The sequence below is a fragment of the Nomia melanderi genome, chromosome 11 (genome assembly GCF_051020985.1).
Source record: "Nomia melanderi isolate GNS246 chromosome 11, iyNomMela1, whole genome shotgun sequence".
NCBI lineage: Eukaryota > Metazoa > Arthropoda > Insecta > Hymenoptera > Halictidae > Nomia > Nomia melanderi.
This window is the reverse complement of record NC_135009.1, coordinates 5,783,013-5,797,503: the sequence shown is the minus strand read 5'-3', so window position 1 is coordinate 5,797,503 and position 14,491 is coordinate 5,783,013. Positions and strand designations below refer to the sequence as shown.

Sequence of the window (14,491 nt, the reverse complement as noted above, 5' to 3'; positions counted from 1 at the left end):
GTCATTATTTTATGTCGCTTAAAAAGGCACCAAATCGGGGATTACACCGCTACAATATTATTGGATCCCACTGAAGTACGTTAATTCAACGTATTTATATATAAAGTTAAAAGTCAATAACCACGTATCCTCCATTATTTCTTTCATCGTCTTCCTCGCCATCGATACTTCATTTTTTTTCAACTCTCATTTTCTGACGCATCATTTCAAAAACTGCAACGACGTTAATAGGTATTATCAACTAGCGCTAAAATATATTCGATATAACTTTTGTTTATATATATATAATATATAATAATAATGATAATAATCGTAATAATATTAATAATAATCATCGCAATAATATTAATATATATGTACATATACATATATATCTGTATATGTATATATATACATATATATATGTACCATCTTTTACGCTTTCTCTCGCGTAATTTTTGTATACATTCTCTCCCTTTTTATTCGCACATTCATGCACGCTCTCTCACTCTCGTTTTCGTTCACTCTCTTTCTCTGTATACGTGTTCTGTGTACATATGCGTGTATTTCATTTTTTTTGCGATAATAAACTATGATTCTTTTCTTCTTTAATATATATATATATATATATGTTTATGTATATATATATATTTATTTATATTTATATTTAATATATATATATATATATGTATATATATTAAAATCTATCCGATAGTACAGTCTGCTTTTTAAGCCTCGTAATTTACCTGTCTCTCTCTTTCTCTCTCTCCCCACGGTTACTCTCTCGCGATGAACTCTTGCAACAGCGATCGTCGCCCATGTTAACATCGTGAAGAAGAAGAACTTATTATAATCGGTTATTGACTGGTGGCCCCGCTCGAAAAGGGACAAGAATAATAATTACAAAAAAAAAAGAGGAAAAAACGACAGAAATGAAGACAGACGAGAACCGTTTGCACGTGCAGCCATTGCAAGAGCCACGCATAAATATAATATATTTCTATTTAAAATTTGCTTGCATTTTTACCTTTCCATATTCCCCGTATCCACCCGCAATGTCCGTAGACTTATAAATTAATTAAAATATATGTTCAACACGAAACTCATCAACGAGACCTCAACGATTCATCTTACCCTCGATTAGCGTGAGAAATTCGCTTTTTCCGTTTTTAAAACGTAATCAGCTCAAACATGATTTACCCAAAAGGCAGCTGCAGATTTCACATGAAACCTTCGAACGAATATCGATCCGTAATCTTTTTCTACTCAATTTGAACTCTATTATTGATCCCAACACTTTTTTGTATAATTTTCTCGTGATTTTAAATTTTGCTCTTCTTTCTTTAATAAGACCGGTAGAATCGCGCGACGCGTGACACGAGCACGGGATACGCGCGCTCCTCACGATCAGTCCCTCATAACATTTTAACGTTTCTTTTTTCTTCCTTTAGCTATGAACACTTTTTACAATTTGAACACTAATTTTGTACGAACGCCAAGGGGCCCCGAAAACGATTGGCGCCCTTGGCCGCCATGCCACGCCCCCTACCTCTCCGCCGAACACACCTCGAATATAACCACTAAGCTTTACTGATTGGCAACATGAATTTCATCTTTTTACAAACCTTAACTCTAAAGATTAACAACATTTAAAGGCAACGAACGTGAGCGAATGTTGTACGATAAAATTTCGTAGCAAGCTTCAAGATCAATCGCTAAATTTCAACAATTTCTTTTAGTAAAGGTATCAGTAAATTACCCTGATATCACGAGCCTTAAGATACCAGTAAGGGACTCGATGGGAACGGAGCGGCGGCCCACGCGTCGAGCACGCGCCGAGTTTCAATTCATTTCAGCGCCAAACGGTCTGCAACTGTCTTCGACGCTCCAACAACGCGCGGATTCGGAAATCTATTTTCATCCTCGTCCCGTGTTCCCCCTCTTACTTTTATTTATTTCCTTTTTCTTCGCTTGTTCCCGTGTGTAACGATCAATAAAATATTCATAACGGAATAATATATTATGCGATGAATAAAATTTCAAACAAGACAAGCACGTCCTCAACAAACATTAGAAACAGAAGTAGCCCCTTAAAAACTCTCTTGAGCGATTTCTCACGTAAAAGTCGACTAGGGTAAACTAACGCTCCTGCATTACCTTTTTTTTCTTCTTTTCAATTTCTTACTTTTTTCCTTAGTTTCGTCGTTCACGGACGAAGAAAACCGAATTACCTAAAATCGCGCTACCGCGGAAGGCCCCCCGATTGAAAATGGTCTTCGATAAAAACAAATCGGGTGAACCAAGCCATCGATAGAATTCCACGGGATTTTCATTTTTCCTTTCCTTTTTTTTTTGTTTTTTTTTGGCAAATACATATTTCTTTGTCGTCCGCGCTTAGGCGTGTCCGAGAGCCTCGGGTGTTAACAGATTTTCAAACTGTACCGTTTTTTCTCCCCTTTCGATAATCGACGCACGTACCCACCGCTTTGTCGCTTCGTGCCTCTCGCGAACCGATCGTATTCAACTCTTGCCCCACCATCTAAAATTGAGTTAGTCTTAGCCTCTCAGTGATTATCAAATGTGAGTGTAATTTACTTTAATTATTATTTTGTTTCATCTTTACGTTAAATCGAGATATATATATATATATAGATTTATATATATAAGCTGTTCAGCCGCTGCCTCTTTGCACTTTTATATTTCTATTTAATCGTAACTAATATATATATTTATATATATTCAGTTTAACCCATCCCGAACCCCCGCGCTCTCTCATATTTTATCGCTTTGGACGGGCTTTCGCGTTAACCCATCATTTTGAACACAACGATTTCACCAAGACCGGCCTCGTGACACTAATTCTCCCCATAGCAATGGTCCCAATCGGCAAATTTATTCACATTTTTCCAAAAAATGAACTTTCACGTTTTTTAAATATCCACTGATTTCGTAAATAAAAAAATTCAAATTTTGAAAGGTCAACTTTTTAAAATGTACTTTAATATTTTATGTTTAATATTTAATGTTTAAAAAAAAGTTACAGGTTCCGAAACCAGAGGTTCAACGCTTTAAAATGAATCTAAGTTATATGCTGCACATTTTTTCCCTGTAAAGTTATACCACTTTGAACTTGAGCCATTTTCCAATGGAAATTTTCTGTTCCACTTTGTTTGCTCACTAGTATATGTTATGTAATTACAGTTACATATTGAAAGAAATACAAATTTAGATCAAGAAGCATAAGAATTGATAATTATACTTAATAAAATATATAATCGTCTTAAAAATGTTTATAACAATATTGCTATTGAACAATTTTTATAAATTTGTTTTCCTATTGATTACTTCACATTAGTATAGTATTCAGTCTAAATATCATATGAATATCCGTTACGGTTCAAAATTTATATGAAAATGTCACTAAATTTTTCGATTCGGATCATAGCACGTCAGTTTGTCCCACGCGAATTTTCTGCCTCGACATGCGTCCCGTTTTTCGAAAGATCCCGGGAAAGCAATGTTTTTCGTCCGCCGAAAAAAAAGAAAGAACAACGGTCCGCCGCGTCCCGAGCGGACACTCTTTGGTCCATGAATTGTGAACAATTTTGAAAAATTGTAATTGACCTGAGAGCATAGATTCACGATGCGCGTCACGCGCGTAATTATTCGATCGAGCGAGTCAGCGGCACGGTCCACACATGATCAGAAATACTAACAAAAAAAAAAAGACACATACACCCCTTTTATAGTTTTCCCTTTCGTTTTTCTTTCCTACTCTCGTCGTTTCCCTTGCTCCTTTTCTGTATATCTCCTTTTAATTCACCTAAACTCTACTATCTTTGCTGCCTGTCTAACTAAAACGATATAATCCCTCTATGTCTGCCTAAAAGTACGCATTAATTGCGATCGGGAACACGCGATTCCTCGCCTTGCCCCCTACATTCCCTTATCAGCTAAAGTTTCCTCTTATATCTTTGCAACGCTAGATATCTCTTGAATAACGAACGAACAACACTGGTCAATCGTGGGCGATCATGCTTCACGCTCGCGTAGAAAATCACGGCGCGTCGTCTATTCTTTCATCTTTCTCTATTCCTCGTATCTTCCCTGCGATTTTGTTTCAAACAACTCACGCCCCCACGTCTTACGTTAAACTCCCACGTATTAAAATAACAACGAAGGTCTCCGTTTACGATAATTATTTAATTAATTAATTAATAGTAGCTGTAATAATATTTATAATTATTATTATATAGCCTCTAGTCGTCTAATGTCTATGCCCAACTAATGAAAAAATTTGTATATAAATCGTTCTCGCGTCCTCTCCCCCGATTCATGCAAGGTCCGTTCATATTTTATTTCCTAAACAACGGTTCTATGAACGAAGGTCTCCTTCCTTTTTTTCTTCTTTTGTTTCGACTAGAGAGGATTCGACAAAGTGAAAAGTGCAAAATATAGTAAGCTACGATCGTATTTTAGTGCTGTCTCTCACGACTAAGCCTATATACCGTCACTGTGGCCGTGTCCCTCTTGAACGATATCGATTCCGCCCGACGCGCGCATAGAAACTCCGACTTCGCTAAAAAAGAGATGAGAAAGAAAAGGAGGGTGAATGGAAGGGTGAGAGTGGGAGAGGGAGAGGGAAAGCAAGCGACAGAGAGGGGGAGGGGTGGGAGGGAAAGAGCGAGAAAGAGAGAGAGAGAGAGGGAGAGAGAGAGAGAGAAACAGAAAAAAAAATTCGCGCGTCTAAGGAACAAATTTCTCTCTCGGAAGAGAAATCATTAATCGGTGATCGACTTCGATCGAGAAAACAGTTAAAATATCCCGATACGTTTGATACCAGACATATTGCAACATGCGGGACAAGGACAACACTTTTAACAATTAACAATTTCTACGACCCTGGATGCACACGTCCCCGTCCCGCGGTTTATTTATTTACAGTAAACAAAGTTTAAATATCAGATTCTTCTTTTTTTTAATCATTCGCGAATTCATTGCAGCGTAGTCTTGTCTCCGGTTAATAAAAATCAACAGACGAATATATTCTATATTATACAATGTACAAGCAGACCCGAGTAAAAACTGTTCAAGCTTTAACAATGAGCGAGCGCCAAGCGGCCTCGTTCAATCGAGTACGGTCACAGTACGATACGGCGTTAAGTTACTACTAAAGTGCCTTCAGTCTATCCAATGTCAGTACTATCTTGTATTTGGTGTCGTTAAAACCGTCCCTCTGCAGTCTTTCAAGAATTGCATGTCCCGTTCCGTTAATTTCCCCATTAAAACCATCCTTTCGACTCGTCCTACGCTTTTCCCCCTTTGCCCTGACCACGGACTCTTCTATCCACCTTGGCTCCCTATTACAAACTACTATATAGCTCCGAATCAGGCTCGACAGCTTGACAACAGCTCAACGGCTCAACAACATGGCGAACGGTCATCGTACATATATATTGCATTTACTCAGTCTACGTGGTTCCCTTATTTATATCGTGTGTGTCTATGTGTAACGTTTTGTGTATCTGAGCTTGCACGTGTAAGCGTATGGTTATGTGACACGTGTGCGTGTGTCGATCTGTTTCCGTGTAGCGTGTACGTGTGTCTCTGTGTTCATGTACTGCCCTCCGTTTCTTATTACTCAATAAAACGTATGCATCTTGAACGAGCTACATGCGACACATTTGATTCTCTCCGTTAATATAACAGTCACAGAATAGCAAATATACTCTTTGTTGATTTGGACTCGCGTTCCCTTCCCCCACGATTCGTATTTAGAATTCCTAGCTTAAACTGATCCCCGTCGTCGCAGAACTACGTTGAGACGATTAAACGAGTACACTGGTTCGGTTCGATCATATATATAAACTTCTTTGTATGCACGTCTTGATTCTCCTTATTTTTTCTTTTTTGCTTTTCTTTTCTTTTCTTATTTCTTTACTGTTATTGTCCGCGGCTCCTCTTTGTTCGAGGAGGCACACGCGGTAAAGCTCGTTTCGTTTGTAACTTAATGCCCGTTTGCGTGTCATGCACGCAAAATATGTATTCGTTTTCTCGAGAAAAAGGGAGCTTCTGCCTGGCGTCAGTGAACCCCCGAACGAATCGAGAGAAAACGAGCTGACGACGGAATAGCTTCTTAGTTGCCTTAAAAAACACCTGATCATAAATAGGTAAAAGGTACAGGTTGGTTAAATTTCTAGTCGATTTTACTAGCTGCTAGCTATTAATATCATAGGTACGTCGATTAGAAAGTCATACTCTTTTTCTAGTAAAACAACGTTCACTCGATCAGAGGGGAAGATTCGTTTTGAGCTGCGAATGGTCGCTACGACCATGTTTCAGTTCTCCCCGTGACTGCGGTAAGAACGCCGGTAAAGATATCTCGCGGTCGTACAACCAAATGAATACATAATTCTATCGTTTATAATTTGTACAAATGTTCGCCTCTCGGCAAATGGCCTCATGCAACGTTTCCGACCGAAAATCATGGTGTTCTGCAAATGACTCGTCTTATTCGTTCTCTCCTCGTTCGTTCGGGACACCCCTATGATTCCTTTTTACAGGCTTCCACGGGTTCACCCGGTGAGTCAGTGACACATGCGCTCGCATCTCTCCAGAGCATCCTCTCGTGGGTTTATCGCCTCTTCGTTGCGCAACGTTCCCCGCCTCTTGCCAGGGGAAAAATCGATCAACGATTTCGTCTTCAACAAAAATTAATCCCGATGACTGCACACACGATTGTCATTTTTTTATCTCGTCTCTCTCGGGCAACGATGATATTCCTCCTCTCTCTTTCTCTTTCTCTCTCTCTCTCGGGCAACGATGATATTCCTCCTCTCTCTTCTCTCTCTCTCTCTCTCTCTCTCTCTCTCTCTCTCTCTCTCTCTCTCTCTCTCTCTCTTGCTCGCTTCGTCTCTCTAGGTTCTCTTTCAGTTTTGCCTCTTCTACATTTTTTGTTTGTTCTTTTGCTTCAAGAGACAGAATAGGGAAGAGCTAGGGAACGTGGCCTGAGAAGAGAAGACGCGGCAGCGGCTGTGGCTGCGGCTGCGGCAACGGTGGCGGCGGCGGCAACGATCTACCGTTGCTGGCCCATGCTACTGCTGCCGCTGCTGCTCAGACTCATATGCGGCTTAAGGCTGTGTATGATCTTCACGTGGGCAACCATGTTGTCCTTCCGCGTGAACTCCTTGAAACAAACCGGACAAGGATAGTACTTGACGTTAGGCTTGTGCGAGGTGACGTAGTGCCGGCAGAAGTTGCTGATGTGTGTGTAGGTACGATGGCATACGGTGCACCGGTACACGTCGCCCTCCTTCACGCAGAAGTCCCGCACCGAGCCCTCCGTTCTCTCGTTCTCGACCTTGAACGATCCCTCGAAGTCGCTCTGACTGATCTCCGACTCGCCGGCGACCAGATTGAATATGGCACTGCTCAGATTCTCTTTCGACACCTTTTGTTCCGACTCCGAGTCGGAGTACTGTTGCGAGTCCTCCATGGACCCGGCCGTCGCGGCCGACGACGACGAGGTCGTTGTCTTTCCTTGCAGCGTGGTCGCGCTGTATTCCTTGCGAAAGCATCGCTCGAAATTGATGCGAATGTGAGTCGGTGACTGGGAGCCACCGCCACTAGACGTCTCCTCCGAGTCTGAAAACGAAGAAATCTCTCTTCTTTAAACAGTTCTCAACGCCCTCTAACGCTTATATATCGTATATAATCTATATATGTACGTATATATGTATGTATTTATGTATGTACGTATGTATGTATATATGTATGTGTATATATATATATATATACATATATATGTATGTATATATATAAATACTTATAATAGACTTAAGTACTGTATGCAAAATACATTCTTGTGTAATATTAACAGTAATGTATAAAATATTGTGTATAAATTAACTGATATTATATATATAAACGTATTATTCTATATATTTTGTGGGGGGAAGCAAGAGGAAGGGTAGAGCCAGCAAAAAAGAGTCACCGTATTCGAACCGACTGTCCGTCAACTCTGTCCCCAAAGTTAAGTGTTTTATGCCGCAATCCGCTTTTTCCGTGTCTCCCCAGCCCTCTACCCGGTGTTATGTTCGTCGTCATTCCCACTTCAGATTCTTTCTTTCGCTCTCACGCACGCCTTTCGCCTACTCGCTGCTCGCCGTTGATCGCGGCTTTGCCTCGATCGCGTACGGCCTGGCGAAGAGGACTGTTACCGGTCCCGCGTCGCCATACCACGAAGAGAGCATTTCAGCGACTCAACGAACATCAACCCACCCCCGCCCGACCCCTCTCTTTCTTTCTTGCAAATGGATCTATGCAACCACCCATACTCCCTTGCGCTCGCAGACGCTTCCGCGTTCGTACTTCTCTCATTCAACCCCCTTTCTCTCACATTTATCACACACCCCTTCTTTTTTTGTCTCCCTTTCTCTCACTCAACATCCTCGCTCCCAGACTTACACCATTTAACTTTCTTCTCGGCCCTTGATCTCTATCACTCTCACACTCCCTTGTCACTTTTATACTTTCTAACCCCGTTCACCCTGATTCGTTCGTGTTTATTCTATCGTCTACCATCCGATGCGTACAGGGTGAGTCGTTTAGTTCTACCACTTTGAATTGTTAGCGAATTTTTGTAGTTCGCGGAAATGTATTTTGAACAGAAGTTTGTTTCTTTTATCGGGTTAGTTTGAGTTTTAAGTTGTTTGACAATTAGTTTTAGGGACTAGTTATTGAGATATCCTTAAAGTACTGTAAATATTGCACATGTTTCACTTTGGAAATTGGTGGATTTTAATTTTATATATTCTAATAGTCTCTTGCTAATAAATGTTAGGTTTAAAGGAGTCATAGGAACCCCTCGATACCATTTAAATCTCGATTGAAACATTTCGTTCGTAACGACTGGCAAAATCAATTTAAGGTGGCAGAGTTAGATGACTCACCCTGTACATAACGAAGGTACGCAAATGCAGATACACCCACACGTACACAACACTCAGCCAAAAGAACGAGGCGCACGAACGATACGCGTGTACGCGACTTGTTAAACGGAATCACGTGTACACAACTCACTCGCGAAAAAAGCACCCCCCTTACTTCGATCCGTCCGTCCGTCCCGTCAGTCTGAATCGTATCTCAACATCCATCTTATTATTATTACTGTTTTTTTCATATATATATGTAATTATATCGATATTTACTACGGGAAGACGATCCATCGAGATCGAGGACGCTCGGAGAAGAAGCAACGTTCTCTCTTCTTCGATGCAATGATCACAACCACGTTTAAATTTCCGCTTTTGGCGTTTCTGTACATCAGATTCTTTACGTATTATATATTTTTTTTTTTACTTTTACTTTTTATATATATATATATGTATATAGCTTTTTACTTTATCGACTTTCTCTTATTTATATGAGATATATATATATATGGTGTATGTATATATATATATGTATATATATATATGTAGATTCTGGCGTATTTTCGAAACGGTCTCAGATTTTGAGCGGCTGGCCTCCCCTAGTTCCCTCGCTTCCCCCGCGCAAAGGTAATCTCTCAGAGATCGAATGGTGATTCAGATAATCTCAACTCACCTGCGCAAAGAGAACAAAGCAACACGTTTCACGGTCACTACCGAACGATCATCTTCGACATCTTCGAAGCACTCTGTCACGTGCGCGCGCGCGTGTGTGTATATATATACGTGTGTGCGTGCGTACGTACGTCAGTGAACATTAAAATTTCTGAATTTCTTTTTCTTTCTGTTCATATTTTCAATTTTTTTGTATTTTTTCTTCTATCATTTCTTTTTCTCTTTGTCTTTCTCTTTCTCTCTCGCTCTCGCTCTCTCTCTCTCCCTCTCTCTCTCTCTCTCTCTCTTCCTCTCTCTATCTCTCTTTCATTCTGTTATAGCTTCTCTCTATCTTTGTCGTTTATTCTCGAAGGAACGTATGTACTGGAAACGAAACGAAAAAAAAACGTACGACGCCCCACTCTCGATAGTTTCTGATATCTCTCTGGTCGGTCTTTCGAAATTTATTTTTATTCCATTTTTCTCTGTCTCTCGCTCTTTTCGTTTCAACGTTTTATCTCTTTCTTCCGTCTTGTGTCCGTATATATATATATATATTTTTTTTTTTGGAAAAGCTTTTTTCTTTTCTCTCAGTCTCTTTCTCTCTATCTCTCTCTCTATATATCTCTCTCTGTCTTTCGGTACAACATACGGTTATATCAAACACATACATATTTATCGGTGTGTATATATATATATGTTTTTTTTGTTCATTTCCTCGTGTGTCAGTTTTCTCCGTTTCTGATCCCTCGGTCGTGAATTACTTGAAATTACTTAAAGGCAACGAGAAGAACGCAAGAGAAGGCGGAAGCGATAAACCTGACGACGTTCGTTGTCCGTGAAAAACATCATTCTACGCGCGCACTTCCTTCGTGAAAACGATCTACCGATCCACCGGAGGACGTCTCTCACCGCGGTCCGTCACATGATCGAGAAACATATATATATATACATATGTATGTATATATATATGCGTATGTAGAAAAATCACGTGTTCATCAAAGTTGCGTGTATACATAGTTCCAACAACTTTTTTTTTATTTTTCATCAATTAACTTTTCCTTAACACAACGAACGAACGTAAGAAAAAAAAAGAAGTTAACCAGCGTTTAAATAAAAATCAGAAAAAAAGTAAGCACCGCTAAAAGCTGGCTCCACCCCCTCCTTTTACCAAGTGGCCAATGGCAGCGAAGCGTTTCTCATTCGTGCGGGGGATGAATATATACATATTCATGTACACACATATGTATGTATGAATGTATGTATGTGTGTGTATATATATAGACATACATACATATGTGTGTATTTGTACAGGTATGTAAAAATAGGGTTTCGAGAAAGGGGTAAGTAAAAAAGGTGAGAGCGAATAGAGAATGTATATAAATATATATATACATATATGTATCTATATATAGACATACAGGTGGAACAAGAATAAGAAGCGTAAGAAGAAAAGGAACGAGGCGCTGCGCATTGGCCGAGCATATAAAATTACATGGGTATGTATATATATGTATATATATACGTATATATAAATACATATGTGCTTTCACAGATTATTGTCTTTCTTTGTTTTCTTTCTTTCCTTTTTTTGTTTTGTGAAACAAGAAATCGGTGGGTGGTTAGGTTAGATTTTTGGAGGCTACAGCATTCAAAAGGGAATTATATATATATATATTATATCTTTGTGTGTTTGTTTGGCACGTTTTTGGTTCCGCTCGAACGTCTCGTCGTTTTTCATATTAGGAGCATTAAAACGTTTTTTTTTTAAATATGGGTTCTAACGAGACGACACGGCTTCCTTTCTCTCTGGTACACGCTCGGACTTTCTTTCGTGTATATATATATATATATATGTATGTATAAATATATATGTATATAATGCATACATATTTTTTTCTGGTTTCAATTTTATTACATTTTACGTTTTGTTACTTTACTTGTTAATACATTTATTTTACTTTTACTTTTTTTTTGTTCGAGCCGTCAGAAGTCAACACGCGTGACTCAAAATAGGTCTCGTGTGCGCATCGTATGTTTCCGATACGTTTCGCTACGGCTTTCTAGGGGCCGTGCCGAAAGATTCGTTTCGGGTTCGCACGGAAAAAAGGAAACGGTTCTTTAGAGTCCGATTTTAGAAACCCGTGACACGTTAGTAAAAACGTCCTGGGAGCCTATTCACCTGCTCCAGACGCAAATCACACATATACATAATGGACATGTATGTATACATATTTCTATTTTTGGCTTTTATATATATATTTTTTTTACACTCTGCGAAATTTGTTGACCTTGATTTCATGTAAGGATGCTAGCTCAGGCATCATCCTCGAGTTAACATCTTAAACGAATTGCGCTCGTCAACAAATTCATCGACCCGAGTTCGAATATGCGTGTGTGTGTATATATATATATATATATATGAATATATATATATTCTTTTTTTTTTGGTTTTTGTTTTGAGTGTACTTGAGTCTAAGGTCAAAAAATAGCCTCCCCGGAAACGTGTGTTGCCGCGATACTGCGTTCCGCGCGTAATTCGTTTCGCAGTCGCGCAACGCCGAACAACGGTAAAATTAACGGACGACAATTTCTGAAAAATTAAATTCATTAGCACATCGTAACAAAAACAATTCGATTGGGTTTTGTTGTTGTTGTTGTTGTTGTTGTTGTATCGATTTTTCGTTAAACGTTTGAAGTATGTTTTATTAGAACATTTCGGATGGAACAAGTGATAGATTGGTTGTTAAGTGTCTAAAAGACATCGCTTAAGGAGGACTTGTATAAACCGAGTGTATATATATATATATGTATATATTCAATTGCAACTACCACCGTCGATCGACCTCGACGAATCGTACAAAGATATTTGACACAAATCTACCAATAGTTGAAATTAGCAATAGCACGATGTAATAGTGAAATTTTGCAGGAGGAAATTCTTGATCATGCAAAAATACATATCTGATATTCAGTTCCGCTTACGTTATTCGAATGTTCATCGTTCGAAATCATCGTTCTTAATTTATATTTAAATATAATCACGATTATTACACATGATCACAAATGTGTTCCACATTTTGCACAAAGTTAGTTCGGAAAGGATATAATAATGTATTAAATATGTAGATAACATAGCATAAAGCCATACGAAAATGATCGCGCTTAAAGAAATTTCATTCTTCATTTACCTCATTTAAATATGTATATGTCACCACGTGGCGTTTAATTTATTTGACTGATATACATAGGTTAGAAGAGGACTGGTATGTGCGATGCTAATAACATGTAAAGTAGATTATACAACTTAATGCATATTCCAAATAAACGAGTGCACAGCTTCTCCCCGTTCATTGCTGTCACATTTCTAATGCGTATCAACTTTCAAGACTTAATATTCAATTAGGATATATAAGCACTAAACTGTCATTTGAATACTGGACAATAATTATACATTAAATAACATTTCACGGTATTACGTACGAGCACATACTGAATATATCATCAGGCGGTTATACAAAAATCCAAATCGAACTTGTATCAGAGAAAATTGCTTAATTTTCCGGTATGTTATCCATTTAATACGTTATCATTTACCGTGAATTTATTCACTGAACAAACTAGAATTCGTATGAAATTACGTGACACAGATACCAACGCTAGTCTAACATACAAAAATATAAATTCCAAAAGGAAAAAAAAATACAGTTTACTCGGCAAGAGGAGATCTGCCGTTATCCTGGTTAGTCCATATCTGTTCGCGTTTCTGAACTTGCAAACGTCGAATTTCCGCTGATTATTATTGTCACTGACAAGAATGAGACGTTAAAATTTTCTCAAGCTAATATAGATCAGAGAAATTACGCGGTTAGAAACAATGATTAAAAAGGTGGCGCAAACCATTAATCTGATTAAAGCCGATTGGAGTGGTGTTTCTTACCTTGCTTGAAACCTTCGCTCCCTTGTCTACTGTGCGGCCGCGCGAACGTCTCGTCAGAGGCTGAAGTACAAATCGTAACCGGTTAAATCATCGACCGTTCGACTATCGACATTCAAAACAATCTTTAAAAGGATTGAATAAAAGAAAAAAGAGGGAGAAGGAAAATAGACACGGCTGAATCTTTACCTTGGGCAGAGGTGCTAGGCGTTGGTTCGGGTTCCCGTTTCACGCGTGGCGTCAGCGACTCGGGCGTGTCAGTACCGTTCTCCGTTGGCTCGTCCTTCCTCGACGACGATAAAGAGGCCGCGGCCAGGCTGGTCGCCGCCGACGCCGAGTTACCGACGTTATTGCTGCTCACGTTGTTGCTACTCGCCGACGCGTTGCCGGCGTTTCCGCTCCGGCCTGCGTTCCCACCACTCTCGCCGCTCTGAAAGTCGATACTCATCTTCATCTCCATCATTTCCGGCGAGCCCTGGACAAGATCGGCCCCCGAGCAGGATTGCAACTCCTGGCCGGTGATTTCGCCGATCGGCGTGTCGGACGAGCCGCTCAGCTTCCTCGGCCTGCCCCGTTTCCTCTTCGGCGCGGACAAGGCCGAGCCTAGAAGCGGATGGCTGGACATATGGTGCATCCTCTTCTGCGAGACGTGGTGGTGAGGCCCGATTTGGTTTATTCTGTGGAGGCTCGGTGGTGGCGGTGGTACCGTGTTCTGGTTACCGAGCAATGACGACGTGATGCTAGGCAGGTCGCACTTGTCTTCATTCACCTCGGTCAGGCCCTTTATCCTGAGGGACTCAGCGACTCTCAGGAAGGCGGTCAGCCTGTCCTGGTCAACACTGACCTCGCCGCGGTACATGAAATCCAGGAGACTGCGCATGTCCACGTAGGGGACGTCCTTCAGTATGACTATTGGGTGCTTGTCGGGGTGGCCGACGAAAAGGGCCTGCGAACACATCGGTAAAGAAAAACGGTTGATCGTTGGCTTAGG

The 14,491-nt window shown here is 40.1% G+C and overlaps 1 protein-coding gene across 10 annotated transcripts in view; it reads right to left on the bottom strand.

Annotated features, from left to right (window-relative positions):
- The window catches only part of ttk (zinc finger and BTB domain-containing protein ttk), a 56,652-nt gene that overhangs the window by 21,405 nt on the left and 20,756 nt on the right, over positions 1 to 14,491 (bottom strand). For 9 of the 10 annotated variants that reach the window (XR_012999714.1, XM_076372145.1, XM_076372147.1 and 6 more), the window contains exons 3-4: positions 13,690 to 14,446; positions 13,504 to 13,563 (exon numbers count right to left, since the gene is read on the bottom strand). Coding sequence is in view for 9 of the 10 variants with exons in the window: in XM_076372145.1 (XP_076228260.1) it covers positions 13,504 to 13,563; positions 13,690 to 14,446 (817 nt within the window). In the remaining variant the exon portion in view is untranslated. Of the gene's footprint in view, positions 1 to 6,811; positions 7,624 to 13,503; positions 13,564 to 13,689; positions 14,447 to 14,491 lie in introns of those variants that run through there. The other variant, XM_076372149.1, reaches the window with a different exon arrangement.